Source organism: Orcinus orca, chromosome 6, assembly GCF_937001465.1.
Source record: "Orcinus orca chromosome 6, mOrcOrc1.1, whole genome shotgun sequence".
Lineage (NCBI taxonomy): Eukaryota > Metazoa > Chordata > Mammalia > Artiodactyla > Delphinidae > Orcinus > Orcinus orca.
Genome location: NC_064564.1, coordinates 118,058,922 through 118,077,086, shown reverse-complemented (window position 1 = coordinate 118,077,086; position 18,165 = coordinate 118,058,922). Strand labels below are relative to the sequence as shown.

The 18,165-nt window shown below is 56.4% G+C and overlaps 1 protein-coding gene across 6 annotated transcripts in view; it reads left to right on the top strand.

The window, feature by feature from the left end:
- RXRA (retinoid X receptor alpha) overlaps positions 1 to 2,623 on the top strand; it is a 97,158-nt gene extending 94,535 nt beyond the window's left edge. For all 6 annotated transcript variants that reach the window (XM_033415158.2, XM_049711459.1, XM_049711458.1 and 3 more), the window contains one exon: positions 116 to 2,623. In XM_033415158.2, the coding sequence (XP_033271049.1) occupies positions 116 to 263 (148 nt within the window). In that variant the 3' untranslated portion in view covers positions 264 to 2,623. The remainder of the gene's footprint in view (positions 1 to 115) is intronic.
- Positions 2,624 to 18,165: the final 15,542 nt, after the last annotated feature.

Sequence of the window (18,165 nt, the reverse complement as noted above, 5' to 3'; positions counted from 1 at the left end):
TCTCCACCCTGGGGGGCTCCAGCCGTGGCAGCCTCAGGGGGATGGGGCAGTGAGCCTGGTCCAGGACGGAGGGTGGGAGGGCCCGCCAGCCCCTCACGCGGCTCCCGTCCCGCAGGTTTGCAAAGCTGCTACTTCGTCTGCCGGCCCTGCGCTCCATCGGCCTCAAGTGCCTGGAACACCTCTTCTTCTTCAAACTCATCGGGGACACGCCCATCGACACCTTCCTCATGGAGATGCTGGAAGCCCCGCACCAAATGACTTAGGCCCGTGGCCGTTCTTCGCACCCGCCGGTCAGGCCGCCCCGCCCGGCTGCCAGCAGCTCTTCTCAGCCGAGCCCGACCCGCCCCTCCTCTGCCTGGATGTTTGGACTTGGGGGCGTGGCCTGTCACTGCTAAGCCTGAGATGTGCTGCCACCCTCGTCATTTTCAGTACTACTCGACTGGACCGGGCAGTGGCCATGCTGGGGTGGCAGCCGGAGTGGCAGGAACTGGTGTGAGCCCCGGGGGAGCCCGGGCGGCTCACGGGGTCTCAGGCCCCCGCCCCCGGAGCTGCAGCGGTCAGAGGGTGGCTTTGTTCCGTCACTGTTTTGTTGTCGCGAGGTCCTCTGTTTGCAGGGATCCCTCTGCCTCCTGTGTGTGCTGGCAACCTGCCAGCCCGGCCTCACCCACAATCGGGAGGAGGGGACAGGTGGGGGGGTTGGCATTTCATTGCAAAAGACTCCACCTGCCCCCTGGGAAGACGGGAGGGGCTCTGGGGCAAGCAGCCTTGTCTCCCCTCAGAATGAAGGGTGAGCAACCCCTGTTTCCAAAGATGACTTTCAGCTTTGTCCCCGAGCCAGTCAGAACAGAAGCTGACCTCTGTGCAGCCCTGGGTAACCAACCCCCACCCTGCCCCCAAATCTTGCAGTCTGTGCCCAGGGCCAAGGCTGACCCCAGTCCCCAGTCCTGGAGGGCTAGCCTGGTCTCTGGCCCTCCTGGAAGCACTGGAGGGCCATGCCAACCTGGGCTCTGCTGACCTCTCAAGGGCAGAGGTCATCACCAAGGAGGCCCACAGGGACGGGAGGAGAGGAGAGTCACTTTCCCCAGAGGGCCCTCGGGCAGCTGTGCACGTCGAAGGAGGGACTTGTGGGCGCATGGCTCGGGGCAGGGGGCAGATGGTCCATTCTGGAACGCTCTGGGTAGAGAGGCCCCTTTGCTGGCTGTTCTGTCCAGAGGACTCTTGGGGTCAGGAACCGTTGAGTGCCAGCACCCTTGGGCCGGGGCTGGATGCCCCTCGGGGACAGCCAGCCCGGCTGTTGTCTTGGCCGGCTGATGGAGCCCTTTGTGGGAGCTCCATCAACACCTGCTCTGGTTGAGGGCACCTCACCCAGCCCTGCACCCACCCCTGAACCTTTCACCCACCCCAGGCAGGCAGGCCCTCTGCCCCTGGGGCGGGGGCGGGGGGCAGGGTCTCTCAGGTTGAACTGGCCTCTTTTGCACTGTAATGCCCTCCCTTTGGTCTGAGTACTTTCCATTCGCATGCCTCGTACTCCATGAACCCAGCATTTGTCAGTCGTGGGGGGGCCTGAACCGGGCCGGGGGGCTGGGGGGCCGGGGGTAGGGGTTGGGGAGGAGAGTCCTGTCTCCTCAGCCCATGAAGGGGATGCTCTGCGGTGCCTGTCTTCTTCCCACCACTCCCCACCAGAGAGGCCCCAGAGCGGGGGTGGGCATGGGGGCTGTGGATGCCCTCCCCCCGAGTCTGTTCCCCCGGGTGCTGCAAGGGTGCCCCTGGGGCTGGAAGGGGAGATGCCGGCCTCCAGGCCTCTAGGGAGGACGGGGTCCATTCTTTGCCCTCCAGAGTCTGGCCCGAGCTAAGCGTGAGGTGCCTGGACAGAAGATGTGGAAGCTTCCACAAACACGTCCTTTCTCTGGCACCCCACCCCGCCCTTAACGTGGTGGCCCAGGCGAGGCATCCCCTGCCACACAGGCACCCCCAGCCCCGTCCACCATCTGGGGCAGAGATGGGGCGAGCCCACGCCTGCCTAGTTGTCCCTCTTCCCAGACTCTTCCTGCAAGTCTTGGCACCCTTTGGGGGCATGCTTGTGTCAGGCAGAGGGACGCCGGCACCCTCAGGGGCCTCCCTCTGGGACCCCCTCCCCCTGGGAACGTGGACCGCCCCCCGGCCCGCCACCCCGGTGCCTTCTGTAGCCAGATGCACCCTGTCCACGCCCAGCCCCCTCCCGCTGCCCCGGACCCCTCGGGAACGTGATGGCTCCAGTGGGAAAGACCCAGGATGGAGCGCTTTGCTGGGGGGTCGGCCTCGTGGGCTGACTGCCCGTAAAGCACTGAGGTCCCCAGGCCACCCCCTCCCAAAGCCGGAAACTCCCTGGCCCCTCGCCGCTCAGCCTTCGTGGCCCCGCCGGCACGGCAGCATCTCGGGCTCTTGGGGGCCGCCCTTTGATCTTCTCCTCGGTCCGCTGTCACCGATGTTGTCATGCAGTGCTGTTTGTTTGAAAGATGATGGTGGGGAAACGGCACATTACTCAGTAGAGAGGTAGGATTTTTATTTAACCAGACCTTCAGTAGTATTACCAATCTGGTTCAACTAAGGTGATTTTTTGTAATTATTATTATTATTATTATTATTTTGGTGGGACAATCTTTAATTTTCTAAAGATAGCACTAACATCAGCTCATTAGCCATCCTGTGCCCGTCCCCGCCTGCTGGACGCTTCCGGCACGTCCCCTCCCTGCTTGGACATCAGATGGGCCTGCCGAGGCCGAGGAGTGAAGACGACCACGCCCCGGGTTTGGAAGGTGTTGGCAAAGCCAGACTCCGGCTCGTCCCCCGTCAGGCGTCTCCTTGGAAGCTGGCCTGCCCGGGGACGTCCGCCCAGATGACTCCCGGGTCAGCCCCTGGCCCTCTCGTCCCCCGGGGTGGGGGGGAAGACGGCGCCGCACTCGCCGTGTTCCGGAAGGATTCGGGCTGGCAGGCCGGTGGCCAGTGCCGGAGACCATGCCGAGCTTCCTCCACCGGCTGGAACGTGCAGCCAGTGGGTAATCAGCTGATGTCGTCCCCATCACGGAATTCGGTCCCTGCCCACGCAGGTGTGTGGTGTACAATGTACCTGCTGTACAGAGACCCTGTGTGCACAGACCTGCTTGCCATCCACACACACGTACCAGTTACCAGCGTTTTCTGTTTATTTTTAATCAAGACTTTCCTCCCCCCCCCCACCCCCCGTTTTCCTACAGATTTGCTTCATGTAAGCAAGTACGTAAGGACCCCTCCTTTGGTGAAATCCGGGTTCGAATGGGTATCTCGTGGCAAGGAGATGCATCTATTTTAAGATGCTTTGGAGCAAACAGGTTTAGCCGTTCCCAGTCCTTAGAATGCCTTAGCCGGGATGCGTAGCTCACACTTAGAGAGGATGACAAATACATACAGAGAAGAGAGATGTCTAAAGCATCGGGAAAGGTAGAAAAAAATCTATTTTTGTACAAATGTAATTTTATCCCTCATGTATACTTGGAGGATGTGGCGGGGAGGGGGGACTTGTTTTGTTTCTGCTTTTAGAGATTGAGGCGAAAGCTTTCTGAGTCAACGTTGGCACGCAAGGTGGAGCGAAGGAGGGAGCTCTCGGGACGGGGCACGGGCTTCAGACGAAACCGCTGCACACAGATGTTTTCTTTCTGGGGCAGGAAGGTGGGCCTGAAACTTTCAAGGGTTTTCTTCCCCTTTCGAGTAATTTTGAAGCCTTGCTCTGTTCTGTCCCTGTTGCCAGCTGGCCTTCCCGAGACTCTGTGACTGTGAAATTACTTCCCCACGTGATCGTTCTCGAAAACTTCGCGGCCGCAGGTGCCGGGGATGCACGAACAATGGTGTTAGAATTGTGGAAAAGAGAAACTCAAAGCCAAACGTGAGAGGAGAAACAAACAAAACATGAGCGTTTAAAAATACATCCCCATTCAGTTTGCCTCTGTGCTGATGGGGTTTTCCTGTCGGTCTGGAAGTCAGCCACGCCGGGGGCTTCCGGCCACCCTGGAGGGGGAGGGCCTGCCGGCCTCGCCCTGACCTGGGCCGGGTCCACACCAGGTGCCCCAACTGCACCCCGGACGGCGGTGTCGGCCTGTCCAGGATGGTGAGGCTGCGCCCTGGGCCCCCCCGGGCCCTTTCTCCTCCCGGGTCTGCTCCGATCGCAGAGCTCCTGGGAGCCTGCCTCTGGGTCTGGGCCCCGTCCAGAGGCCTCCCGAGAGGGCTGCCCTCAGCGTCCGAGGGGCCAGGTGTGGGCCGAGCCCAGCCCCGGTGTCCACACTGGCTTGAACGGGCGGGAGGTTCACACACAGCCACAGAATGAGTGACGTCATCGAACTGCCCCATTAGGGAGCAGGTAGCGACGCCCCTTCCCCCTCTCGTCCCCATGCTGTCCGGGGGCTGGGCTGGGCCCGGCCGCAGTTTGGTGATGGTCCCCGAACCCTCTCGTGCACCTCCAGCCAGCAGGCACCCTCCAGGGAGCCCCGGGGGTGTCCTGGAGCTGGGAACCCTGAGGGCCAGAGTCCCGCCCGGTGGCGCCGGCCACATGGTACCGAGGGCAAAGGTGGCTTCCGGCAGGAGGGCGTGAATCTCACCACGAGGCCTGTGGCCCAAGAGGCAGGGGCTCCCCTGGTAACCCCCCTAAGATGTGCTCGTGCACATACAGTATACATGGGGACACGCGCGTTCACACCCATACAAACGCTCGTACACACGTGCACGCACACCACCTCACAAACTCAGCGGCTCCCGTCCCTACCAGGGCTGCAGGCCGTGCCAGTGGGACTCTGGAAGCGCAGGGCGCGGAGGCCTTGCCGCCGGGACCGCTGCCAGGTCTGCTGCTGCCTGGGAGGGCCTCCCCAGAGTGAGGGCGTGGCCTTGCCCACCAGAGCTCAGCCTGGACCTCCTGGAAGGGGCGGGCACAGGGAGACAGCCTCCCACCGCCTCCGGGCCTTGCTGGGACCGGCCCGCTCTGGTTCCCTGTCATAAAAGCTCAAATAATACCAGCCGTGGGGGCCTCATCTTGGTCTGAAAAGTGGGTCAGCCCTGGGGGGCCTGGAGAATTGGAGGGTTGCCACCCACTGAGGGCCCCTTGCCCTGCCTTCCACATGCCCAGGCCCACTGGCTACCCTGGCCCAGCTCTGGGCCCGGCCTCCACGGATGGATCCTGCAGGGGTGTCTTGGGCAGGGTGCGGGGTCACAGGTGTAAGTGGGCCCTGAGGAGGGATGGCTGCAATGGCTACAGGGCGAGGAGGGGCCACGGGGGTCTCAGGGGAAGAGCAGGGAGAGGTGGGTTCCCAGGCCGAGCAGGGCAGTGACCGAGGACCTATCCAGGCCCAGCATCCCCCAAACGTCCAGGACAGAGGCTCCAGGGAGCACACCTGGGCTGATGTCACCCCGGAGGGACAGCAGCAGAGGGGCCAGTAGGTGGAGGGGGCCGAGAGGTGGGTGAGTCCGGGTGGGCAGGGCTCTGACACCCGGCTTCTTGAGGAGAGCTGTGCCCCTGGCGAGCCTCCAGTCAAGCGGAGACCCAGGCTGCCTACGGGCATCGCTTGGCAACCTGGCTTCTGGCCTCTCTGCTGCCTCCAGTTGCCATGGTGACTCCTGCCCAGGGCGGTCCCCCTGGACCAGAGATGCTGGGCTTGATAAGTTTATCACCAGCAGGATCAGGTGGTGACAGGATGAGTCAGCAGGGCTTGGGGGTTGTAACCTGAGAGGTGAGGTTTGGGTGGGGGGTTTTTGGATGGAACCGTGCTGAGCTTCCTTAGATAACAGGTTCTGGGCTGGGTGCCGGAGCCCAGTGACAGGAAAGGGCTGGCCCTGCCGTCAGCAAGCAGGCAGTGTGATTGGAGAAAGGGCATGTGTGGGAAATGGGGGGGGGACATCCTGGAAAGGTGGGGTGAGCCCCCCAGTGAGGCCTCGATGCCCAGCAGAGGATGCAGAGGACAGAAGAGTAGGTGTCATCACGGGGCCCGAGGGCTGCCGTACCCAGAGTGACGAGAACCCTGCAGAGATGGTCAGGAGAGTTGAGACCTCAGGCAGGAAGTGACCGGAATGTGGAGGGTTAGGCAGAGCGGCCTTGTCACGATTTCAGCCCTCAGCCCCTGCTGCCCACACAGAATCCCATCTGCCCCCGAACGCGGGGGCTCCCCTGCAGTGGTGGGTCGTCCCCAGCCAGAACGAGGAGAGGCTGCTGCCCTACTACGCGCCAGTGTGGCTGTGGGTCCACGCGGGGAACGGCCAGCCTGCTGGCTGTGGACTTCCCATCCGTCCTGTCCCTAGGGGAGGCGTCCCGACTGCCGGTGACCTCGAGGACTCAGTGTCAGAGTGGACTGGCCATTTCAACCCCCCCAACCCCACCCAGCCGCAGAAGCCTTCTACATGGACGCCCGGAGAACCCACAGGAGGCTGGGAAGGGGCTGCAGCCCCGGGGCAGCCTCCCTGATGCAGACAGAGCCCCTGGGAGGAGTTCTGAGTCGGGTGACGGGGCCCAGAGGCAGGACCAGCCCAGCCCCCACCCGTTAAGAGGGACCCCTGTAGAAGGGTGCGCTGAGTGCCTCAGAACAGAAGCTTCGGGGCCAAGCTGCCCCAGGTGCGAGGCGGCACTGCCCCCTGCTGGAAGTGCTGGGGCAAAGCCCACCCTGGTCCTTCCGGTCCCTTGTCCCTCCCATCCCTGCAGCCCGCGCTGCAGTGGGTCCCGATGCCCTACACGCAGAATCACCAGGAGCCTCGCGGAATCCTGATGCCCAGGCCGCCTCCCCCAAGCTGATCACATCAGAAGGCTGGGGTGGGAGAAGCGAGGGCGGCACGGGTGCTTAGTAGGGATGCCCAGGGTGGGCTGGGCAGCAGGGCCTACTGTGCGCTCAGCCTGGGCCGGGAGGTGGGGCAGGCCGGGTCCCGCCCTCTCTGGGCCTCAGTTTCCGCGTCCCCACCATGAGGACAGACGTCTCCACCTCCCAGAGCCCTTGTGATGAGGTGTACAAGACCTTGGTCATCCAGAAAAGGCTCTGAAGTCGCCACTTCCTGGGTCACTTCCGTGCGAAGGGACTGTGGCACAGAGGCACAGACCTGGCAGGGGCGGGGGCTGGAGCCCTCGGAGCTCTGGCCTGGGGCCACGTCTATGGGGGCCAGGACGCCAGGGCTATGGGCCCAGTTCCAGGCCGGGGGACCAGGAAGGTCAGCACCATCGTGTCCTTGAAGGTGAAGACCCAAGGGCAGGTCAGAGCTGCCCGGGTGGGTGGCCAAGCCCTGGGCACTTGGGGATCCCGGGGAGGGGACTTCGTGCAGTCATTCACGGATGACACTTACCAGGCCCGAGCCCCACCCTGAGGGGCTTTCTACCCCACTAGGGCCCCTGGGTCTGAATCCAGGAGTGCCCGGACATCCCTATCCCACCCCGCGCTGGACGGCCTGGCCCAGCTGTCCCCGAGCCTGACCCCCAGGCCCTCCCTGCCTGGACACCTGGGGCCCTGCCCTGACCTGGCAGGACTGCCGCGGACACTCTGACCCAAAGCCCGTGAGGCACGGTGCACAGCACCCAGCGGGGCTGGAAAAAGCTGCTTCCGCCTGTGGGACTGTGGTTGGTTCCCGTCTCCACAAGGCAGAGGTGAGTCCAGGCCCGCAGCCCAGAGGGGCACATGGGTTGGGGGCCCAGAGCCAACGTGCTTCACAGAGGCTTTCCTGGCCGCCCTGCCCCCCGGGGGCTGGTCCCCATGGAGCGTTGAGAAGCCTGCTCTGGCCGGGGAGGGACAGGTCTCCGGGTAGCCACCAAAGTCGGGCCTCCATCCTCCTGCCCTTCTCACACCAGCAGCTGCCAGTGCCCAGCCGGGGCCATCGGGGAGGCATGGGACTCAGGAGGCCAGGCCCGGAGTCCAACCCCGCTGGAGATGGTGGACAAAACATTTCCCTGCTGGGCCTCAGTCTCCCTTCTATGGATGGGGGAGACCTGTAGTGAGCAGGCGCTGTGACGGACGGCTCAGAGCAGGGTAATGATCCTACCAAAGATGAGGAGCCCCATTGCTCAGGTAAGAAACTGAGGCCCGGAGAGGAGGTGACCGCCCGGGGTTCAGCCTGAGCAGTGGAACCCCGGCCCCTAGGCGGCGCTCCTGCCAGGAGAGGAGCCATTGTGAGCCCGCCCTGCCGCCTGCTCGGAGCCCAGGCTGCCCAGTGGGGCAGGCGGGGCCCCGGGTGGTGGGGCGGAGCAGCCCGGCAGAGATGCCTGGGGACCTCCCTTTCTGTCTGCCGCCGAGACCTCGGGGAGGTGGGGTAGGGGCTGGGCGGTGGGGCCCAAACTCTGTAGATGCCCAAGGCCGTTTGAGAGCTCAGAAAGGGGAGAGGCTGCCACCGCAGGGGCGTCAGGGCAGGCTCCCCCCAGCACTTCACCTCCTCTGCAGAGGGCTGGGGGAGGGCTGCTCTGGAAAGGGGTTTGGCAGGCTACCCCCAAACTGGCACACAGACGTTTACAGCAGCTTCCTTCATAATTGCCGAAAACTGGAAGCGACCAAGATGTCCTTCAGTAGGTGAATGGACAAGCAGATTGAGGTCCATCCAGACAGAGGGAACGCTCTTAATAAAAAAGAAATGAGCTGTCCAGCCACGAAAAGACAGGGAGGAATTATAAATCCGTATCACTAAGTGAAAAAGCCTAAGAAAGAGAAAAGGCTACATGCAACATGATTCCATTTATGCAACATTCTGTAAAAGGCGGCACTATAGAGACGGTAAACAGATCAGTGGTTGCCAGGGGCTCCAGGGGGAGCGAGCAGGTGAGATGCAGGATTTTCAGGGCAGTGAAACTATTCTGTACGAGGCTACTGGTGGATACTGCAAACTTGTCCAAACCCACAGGATTTTACTGAACAAACAGGGAGCCTTATTGCATGCAAATAGAGAATTACTTAGGAGGTTGGGAGAATCCCAGGTTGGCGTGCAGACGGTGGCAAAACAACCTTCCTGAATCAACCTCACTGAAAGGGTGGAGGGAACAGCCGCTGAGCTGGCAGCTTTGGAGAGGAGTGGCGTTTGTAAAATTAGAGATGAAACGCACTGTGTGAGGCCGCACTTAAGTTGAGAAAGCCGTTTCCGGGGCTGCGGGCTGACGGCTCCGATATCCGATGCTGCTGTATGTCTACACTGGAACTGAACCGTGCCGTGGGGTGGGTGTCGGGGGGGCCTGGCACGTAGCTGCTAGAGTGGGAGGGACAGACCAGCAGGGGAGGTGCTCGAATGACCGGCATGGCAGTGGCTCAGAGCTGGAGATGCAGTACGCACTCAGGTCTGGCTTCCTACAGACGGCTGCATGGAGAATACCTATAATTATGTGTAAACACAGCCCAGCGTAGGATACACACAGTTTCCTTGCTCCACCAGCTGAGAGAGACTGGAAGTGACACACAGCCCCCAGCAGCCCCGAGCACCCCCGTGCCCAGATCTTGGTTTCTAACACCATGCTCCAATGCAAGGACCACGGCTTCTGCGGGAGATGCTCCAATGCAAGGACCACGGCTTCTGCGGGAGATCGCTGATTCTAGGGCTGGGGCAGGAAATGGCCAGGATGAGCCTGGAGCATCTTGTCGTGCTAGAAAGTAAAAGTAAAAAAAGAACCCCGCAGGAACCACAGAAGCACGACAGTGGGGTCGTCAGGGGGACACAGGATGTGGCTGGCACAGTTCCCAATGGCTGAAGCTGTAACAACCGGAGCTGGGACAGAATAAATAAAGTTGGATTGGATGATAACTCGAAGGATAGCATGAATATCCGTGAGCCTGTAACTCGTATAAATACGTGATTGAATAAATAGACAAACGGTGGACAAGAGACAAATCTCCCTGCAGAAGAATTCCAAAGGAGTTACGTGGACACTTGCCTTCTAGGGGGTGGAGCCTGACCCACCATCCTTGAGCGTGGGCTGTGCCCAGTGACCTCCTTATAAAGAGGGCTCTACAGGGAGGGAGAGAAAGAGGAGCTTCATGGAGGTGGAGATGGGGCGGAACCTGGCAAACATGACCTCAGCCAGGGATCAAGGTCAACGCCAGCAGTGATGAGCCCTGGTGCTGGCCCGCACCCCTGGTGTGATGGCATGAGGTGGGCACCTGCCCTCTGGGGTCTTCCTCCCCAACCCACCACCAAGTCCAGCCACAAGAAAAACGCCAGACCAGCCCCGGCTGAAAACATTCTACAAAATCCTGAGCAATCTTCTGAAAACTGTCGAGGTCTCGAAAATACGGAAAGTCTGAGAAACCATGCCAGCCCAGGGGAGCCCTAGGAGACGTGACAACTAAAGGTTGGGTGGGGTCCTGGGACAGAGGAGGACATGAGGAAAAAACAAAGAAAATTAAACTACGGACACAAACACAGGCAAACCAACTGAAGGTCTGCGGCGACCCTGAGTCAGGCAAGTCTGTTGGTGCCTTTTTTCCAACAACATGTGCTCATTTTGTGTCTCTGTGTCACATCTGGGGAATTGTCACTGTATTTCAAACTTTTTCATTAATGTTATATCCACTATGGTGATCTGTGACCTTCGAGGTCACGACCGTAATTGCTTGGGGAGCCATGAACGGCACCCATATAAGACGGTGAACTGAATTGATCAATGTGTGTGTTCCGGCTGGCCCACCGACCGGCTGTTCCCCGTCTCTCTCTCTCCCTCCTAGGGCCTTCCTTTGCCCTGAGACACAACAGTATTGAAATCAGGCCAATTAATAACCCTACCGTGACCTCCAAGGGTTCAAGTGAAAGGAAGAGTTGCACGGCTCTCACTTTAAATCAAAAGCTAGAGATGACGAAGCTTGGTGAGAAGGGCATGTCAAGAGCTGAGACAGGCCTAAAGCTGGGCCTCTTGTACCAAACAGTTGGCCAAGGTGTGAAGGCAAAGGAAAGTCCTTGAAGGAAATTAAAGGTGCTGCTCCGGTGAAGACACGAATGATAGGAAAGCAAAACAGCCTTATTGCTGGTATGGAGAAAGTTCGAGTGGCCTGGATAGAAGATCAGAGCAGCCCAACGTTCCCTTCAGCCAAAGCCTCATCCAGAGCAAGGTCCTAACGCTCTTCAATTCTGTGAAGGCTGAGAGAGGCGAGGAAGCTGCAGAAGGAAAGTCTGAAGCGGACAGACGTTGGCTGAAGAGGTTTAAGGAGAGAAGCCGTCTCGTAACGTCGAAGTGCCAGGGGAAGCAGCAAGTGCTGATGGAGAAGCTGCAGCCAGTTATCCAGAAGATCCAGCTGAGATCATTCATGAAGGCACTACACTACGCAACAGATATTCAGTGTAGACAGAACAGCCTCTCCAGGCAAAAGACACCATCCAGGACTTTCATAGCCAGAGAGGAGAAGTCAATGCCTGGCTTCAAAGGACAGGCTGACTCTCTCGTTAGGGGCTAATGCAGCTGGCGACTTGCAGTTGAGGTCAGTGCTCACTTACCATTCCCAGAATCCCAGGGCCCATCAGAATAATGCTAAATCTACTCTGCCTGTGCTCTATACATGGAACAACAAAGCCTGGATGACAGCACATCCGTTAACTACATGGTTCACTGAATATTTCAAGCCCATTGTTGAGACCTACTGCTCAGAACAAAAGATTTCCTTTCAAAATAGTACTGCTCATTGACGATGCACCTGGTCACCCCAGAGCTCTGATGGAGATGATGTACAATGAGATCGGTGATGTTTCCAGGCCTGCTAACACAGCATCCGTTCTGCAGCCCCTGGATCAAGGAGGAATTTCAAGTCTTATTATTTAAGAAATACGTTTTGTAAGGCCACAGCTGCCATACTGATTCCTCTGATGGATCTGGGCAAAGTTAACTGAAAATATTCTGGAAAGGGTTCACCCTTCTAGATATGGTTAAGAACATTCGTGATTCATGGGAAGAGGTCATAATATCAACATTAACAAGAGTTTGGAAGAAGTCGATTCCAGCCTTCACGGATGACTTTGAGGGGTTCAAGACCTTAGTGGAGGAAGGAACTGCAGATGTGGTGGAAATCGTAGGAGAACTGGAATGAGAAGTGGAGCCTGAAGATGTGACTGGATTGCTGGAACCTCATGATAAAACTGTAACAGAGGAGGAGTTGCTTCTTCCGGATGAGCAAAGGAAGTGATGTCTTTTGTGAGTGTGTGTGTTGTAATAAGATTTTATTTACGAAAGGAGACAGTGGGCTTTAGTTTGCTGACCTTTGCCCTAAACTCATGCTTTGCGTATTAACATCTACCAACTTCAATCTCATATTTTTTGCTTTTTTTAAATTTTAATTTTATTTGAGTAAAGTTGATTTACAATGTTGTGTTAGTTTCAGGTGTACAGCAAATGATTCCGTTGTGTGTGTGTGTATATATATATATATATATATATATATATATATATATATATATATTCATTCTTTTTAAAATTCTTTTCTCTTACAGATTGTCACAGAGTATTGAGTAGAATTCCCTGGGCTGTACAGTTGGTCCTTGTTGGTTATCTGTCTTATATATAGTGGTGTGTGTATGTTCATCCCAAGCTCCTGGTTTATACATGACCCCCACCCCCATGTTTCCCCTTTGGTAACCATAAATTAGTTTTCGATATCGATAAGTCTGTTTCTGCTTTGTAATTAAGTTAATTTCTAGCATTTTTTAAAAATTATGTTCCATATATGAGTGGTATAATCGTCTGACTTACTTCACTTAGTATGATCATCTCTATGTCCGTCCATGTTGCTGCAAATGGCATTATCTCATTCCTTTTTATGGCTGAGTAATATTTCACTGCATATATGTACCACATCTTCTTTATCTATGCCTCTGTCGATGGACATTTAGGTTGCTTTCACATCCTGGCTATTGTAAATAGTGCTGCAATGAACGTTGGGGTGCACGTGTCTTTTTGAATTATGTTTTTCTCTGGGTATATGCCCAGTAGTGGGATTGCTGGGTCATATGGTAATTCTATTTATAATTTTTTGGGGAACCTCCATACTGTTCTCCATAGTGGCTGTATCAATTTACATTCCCACCAACAGTGCAGGAGGGTTCCCTTCTCTCCACACCCTCTCCAGCATTTATTGTTTGTAGATTTTTTGATGATGGCCATTCTGACCAGTGTGAGGTGATACCTCACTGTGGTTTTGATTTGCATTTCTCTGATAATCAGTGATGTTGAGCATCTTTTCATGGGCTTTTTGGCCATCAAAAGTGTTTTCTTGAGATGGAACCTACTCCTGGTGAAGATTCGGTGAAGATTGTGGAAATGACAACAAAGGATTGAGGATGTTACACACACTTAGTTGATGAAGCAGCAGCAGGGTTTCAAAACATTGACTCCAATTTTGGAAGAAGTTCTACTGTGGGCGACATGCTAGCAGACAACATCGCACACTACAGAGAAATCGTTAACAAAAGGAAGGGTCAGTTAATTCAGCGGACTTCCTGGTGGTCTTATTTTAAGACATTGTCGCAGTCACCCCAGCCTTCAGCTACCACCACCCTGATCAGTCAGCAGCCGTTAGCATCCAGACCAGACCCTCCGTCAGCAGAAAGATTACAGCTTACCAGTGGCTCAGATGGTGGTTAGCATATTTTAGCAATAAAATATTTTAAATGAACGTTTGTACATTGTTTTTTTAGACCTAATGCTATTGTACACTTAATAGACTACAGTACAGTGTAAACATAACTTTATAGGCCCTGGGAAACCAAAACATTCCTGTGACTTGCTTTCTTGCGATATTCACTTATTGCAGTGGTCTGGAACTGAACCCGCAATATCTCTGAGCTGTTGCCTTAGGTAGCGTACTGATATTGGTTCATTAGTTACGACAAATGTGCGATATGAATGTAAGATGTTAGTTAGCATGAGGGCAAGCTAGGCGAGGGGTCTATGGAAACTCCCTGTACTATCTTTGCAACAATCCAGTAAATCTAATATGATTCTAAAATTAAAAAAGTTTATTTAGAAAATCAAAGCAGCATATATACACAAAAAATGTGGCCTGAATACTGACTTACGGAAACCAGTGTGTTTACTGAAGACCTCTTGTGAGACAGCCCAGCTGTTGCGAATAAGGACGTTGCTTTTTCAGAGATATTCCATATCCAGCCTGTGTGTAATATCCCATATTCAGGAGGGGGTAGGGAGAGAGAGATGGAGGGAGAGAGCATGGTGGGGGGCTGCTGGGGTCTGGTGACAGGAGGGGGCTGAAGAGCTGACCTGCTAGACTGACTGGCTCTCCCTCACCTCCCTCCCTCCCCACTCCTCCCTCCTACCCCTCTAAGGTCACTAACTAGGGTCTCTGTTGTATGTGCCTGAGCCCCTTCCCCAGCAATGAAAGCTCTCTGGGAATGGGCATGACCCCAGTTACAGAACCACATGGACAAGTTTTCATCCAGTAGCTCAGCTTTTGTGTTTCAATCTGAAAGGCCCCAAACTCAGCTGATAGGGGAGAGCCCGGGTGTCTCGGGCGAGGGAGGGTTGGGCTGCTGGGCGGAAACCAGTCCCATCTCACAGCCGGTGCCCACCCGGGAGGCCCGTGGTCTGGCTTCCAGGCCCAGTGAACGCACCAGGGATGGCAGGGGTGCAGGAGGCTCAGCTGGACACCCAGGCCACACCATATGTTACCCCTCGGGGCCCAAACTCCAGCTTTCCAGTAGATCACCCCCCACTCATGTTCTAGGTCAGCAGGACCTGGGCTGGAGAGGTCCCATGTGTAGGGGGTGGGAATACTTTCCCAATAGGGAGGCAAGGTTTTCTGATTTGTCTGGGGTTGGATGAGGTAGGCGTGGGAGGGGAGATGAGAGCATCCTTACGGAACAGGAAGTGAGCTCTTCAGAGCCTCCATGACAGTGTCTCAGGGCCCTGCTGGTGGTGGCAGCTCCGGAACCCAGTCCTGGGCCTCAGCTGCCCTGCCCCTGGGTTCTGCAGTCACGCACATCAGCTTCCCCGCTCTGGAGCAGAATGTCACAGGTGGATGGGTGTAGAAGGTGGGGCTCCCCTGGGCCTCAGGGGGTAGAGGACCAAGATATCAGGGTTGCTGGGGGGCCCTGAGGTCTCAGAGGGCCCTGGTAGGACAAGTTGGAGGAAAGGGTCCAGGAATTGGCCAGTGAGTACAAATCCAGTGAACTTTGGGTGCAACAGATAAGTGAGATTTTAATTAAAAAAAACAAGAAATATACCAAAAAACCTCCCCAAAACCCACAAAACAAACAAATGAGTTAGGAGCAAATAGAATGTGGATTGAGGGGCTGTTCTGAGCTGTTCATCTCCAGGGCCAGCTGTCTGCCCTTTCCAGTCAAAAGCAGGGGCTGCCTGGGGCACTGTGTTGAGAAGGATTCAGATGCCTGATGGGTTTAGTTCTGCCACAGCCTTAGGAGAGTGGAGGCTGTACACTTACCAGCCTGATAGAACTGCCTCTGTGTAGCTGTGTCCATGGGTGAGCTGGAATGTGTGAGAGGGCAGCTGGCTTAAAGGTCCGGAGCTAGCTGACTTCACTTACTCATCCCTCTGACTTTGGTGGTTTCTTTCTGTTGGTCCCACCAGGACCTCTTAGGGCTCTAGAAATCCCACCAGTTCCTGGACACCCTCTCCTACCCCTCCAGCCGCCCCACTCGCAGAGGCTGTGGCCCTTCTGTTCCAAGAGTTACAACAGCTTGTAAAGCTGGGTTGCAGTTCTCTGGGTCGACAGTGGGTGGCGCTCTCTAACTATTCCAAGCGGAAAGTTCCTCTATTCTGCAACTTGAGGGTTTACCAAACCGAAATAACTTACGGATTGAGCAAGTTCAATAAAGCCTATCTTTGTGCAAGAACTCTGTGGATTATAACTTCGAATTAAGTCAGATTCAAGGAAAGAGCCATTTCGTGATCTATTACCTGCCAACAGCTTACCTTGACTTGTGGGGCAGCAGGTGAGGGTGACTCCAATAAAAATAACCTCCTTGGAGTACAGGATGGTTGTGAAACTCATCACAAAGGGAGGTATTCGGCCTCCCCCACTAGAGAAACGCATGCCTATCTGGGTATCTTTAATGTACCTAGAATGAGGCGAAAACATCACCAGTTGCCTCCACCCGGCATGATGGCAGAGATGGGGCTGGGCTGTCAGCTCCCCATTCCACCACCAGAGGACAGCATTGCTCCACTGAGTGAACCCCACCACCAAGCCTGGTGGCCGGTGCTGATTGGCTAAGCCCTGACGTCTCCCTGGCAACCGCCTCCACCCCTCCCTCTCCCAGTGCCCATCCAGCAGCGTGCTGCTTTGTGATGGACAGGTGCTGTCCCTCCGCACTCTGTCCCCCGTGCCTGGGGCCGCGGAGCTGCCCAAATGGACGGTGCCAGACGGTGCCAGTAGCCAGGGGCCCCATACCAGCATCTCTGATTTCATCTTGGCCGAGGGGCCCTCCTTTTCCCCAAATGCTTTTCTTTCCCACGTCCTGTTCTGGAAACACAGAGCAGGGAAAAAAAAAAAAAAGAGAGCAAACTTTCACAACCAGGTGCAAAGGCAGCGATCATCTCACACCCCATGGTGGAGAGTGGGCCGGGGAGGGTGCAGTGGCTGCCTGCCGAGGGGAGGGGCATGCAGAATGCAGGAGATCACCGGTGGAAGAGTGCAGGGGCCTGGGACATCCGCCCCCAGCTGGTCCCAGCGGAGGTCCCTTGGGAGCTCCCTCTGTGGCCAGACCTTGTCGAGCGAGAAGCGATTATGAATTTTGACCACCTTGGACCCCAGTGCCACACCCCCAGCTTTTCCCCGGAGCCTGTAGAAAGCCTCAGGCGGGCACCTTCCCAGTTCAGAGTGAGAATCAAGTGGTGGGGCAGGTGGGGAGCCCCAGGAGGTGTCTGGGGAGACGACCTAGACGGCGTGGTCGGGCCGCGCCTCAGTGAGGAGCCAGCCCGCAGAGACCCAGGGAAGGACATCGCAGCCTCCCGCTTCCTTCAGCTCGGCCTGGCAGACTCTCAGCCTGAGCAGAAGGCAGGCGCCCAGCCTTCCCACTGCCTGCACAGCCCGCTGTGAGCCTGCAGGTGCAGCCAAGGGCGTGCTTGCAGGCCTCTGCACGCTCACTGGAGCTCCCCGTCTACCCCTCGGGGTGCACCCCCCAGCTTCTCCCCAGCGTGCCCCGAGACCCCAGCACAGGGCCAGGCGCACACTGCCTGCGGCACGGGTTGGGTGCAGACTCCAGAGGAGGGAGCTATGGTTTAAACTTCACACATCGTCTGTGTTTTAACAGGATGGTCATGGGTCACGCTGGGGTGAGTCCGAGGCTCCAGGGCAAAGGCAATGGCGTGTGGCCCCGACCACCCAGTCATTTGTTCATTCATTCAGCAAACACTGCCTGGAAACCTGCACGGGCCGGGCCCTGGGCTGGCTCAGGGGAGAGCAGAGTCTGTCCCATAGAATGTGACGTGTGTGGCCGAAAATTTTCTAGTAGCCACATTAAGAGCCACGTGAATTTTAACAATATATTTAATTTAACCCAATGTGTCAACTATTATTATTTCAACATGTGGGCAATCTAAAAATTATTAGTGAGCTATTTTACACTCGTTTTTGGGTACCAAGTCTGAGGTTTGGTACACATTTTACACTTACAGCACATCATCCCCACTTGTACAAGCCCCACTTCAAGCTCTCAAAAGCGACATGTGGCCAGTGGCTGGCATATTGGAGAGTGAAAATCTAGAACATTCTCTTGGGGCTGCATGTAAGGAGGGGAGCCAATGTGGGCTGATCTGGGCCAGGAGGAGGCCACGCCCAATGTGCTGTGGGAATTCAGAGGAGGGAGCAGCCAGGGGGGGAGGAGGCTGGAAGGCTTCCCAGAGGAGGTGGCATTTGAGCTGGGCGCTGAAAGGAAAATAGTAGTTCTTTGGGTACAAAGTAGGGAAAAGAAAACCTTCTAATTTCATTCCTCGTTGCCTAGGTGGGGTCTGAAGAAATCAAGGACTTTCCGTGACCTCCCACCAGCTTCTCCTAAAGGAGCCGCTGGTTTAAATCCTCTTCTTCCTGCCCCTGGGCCAGTGCAGATATTTCGCCATCTTTTAGTTCCAAACACCAAGGTCTAGAGGTTTAGCTACTAATAGGAGGGCCATAGACCTTAGCTGTATTGGCCAGGCCACTGGACAGCATAACCTGGCCCTACTGCTGTGTTATGAGGCCATTGTGTGTGCCTGTGCCTTCCAGA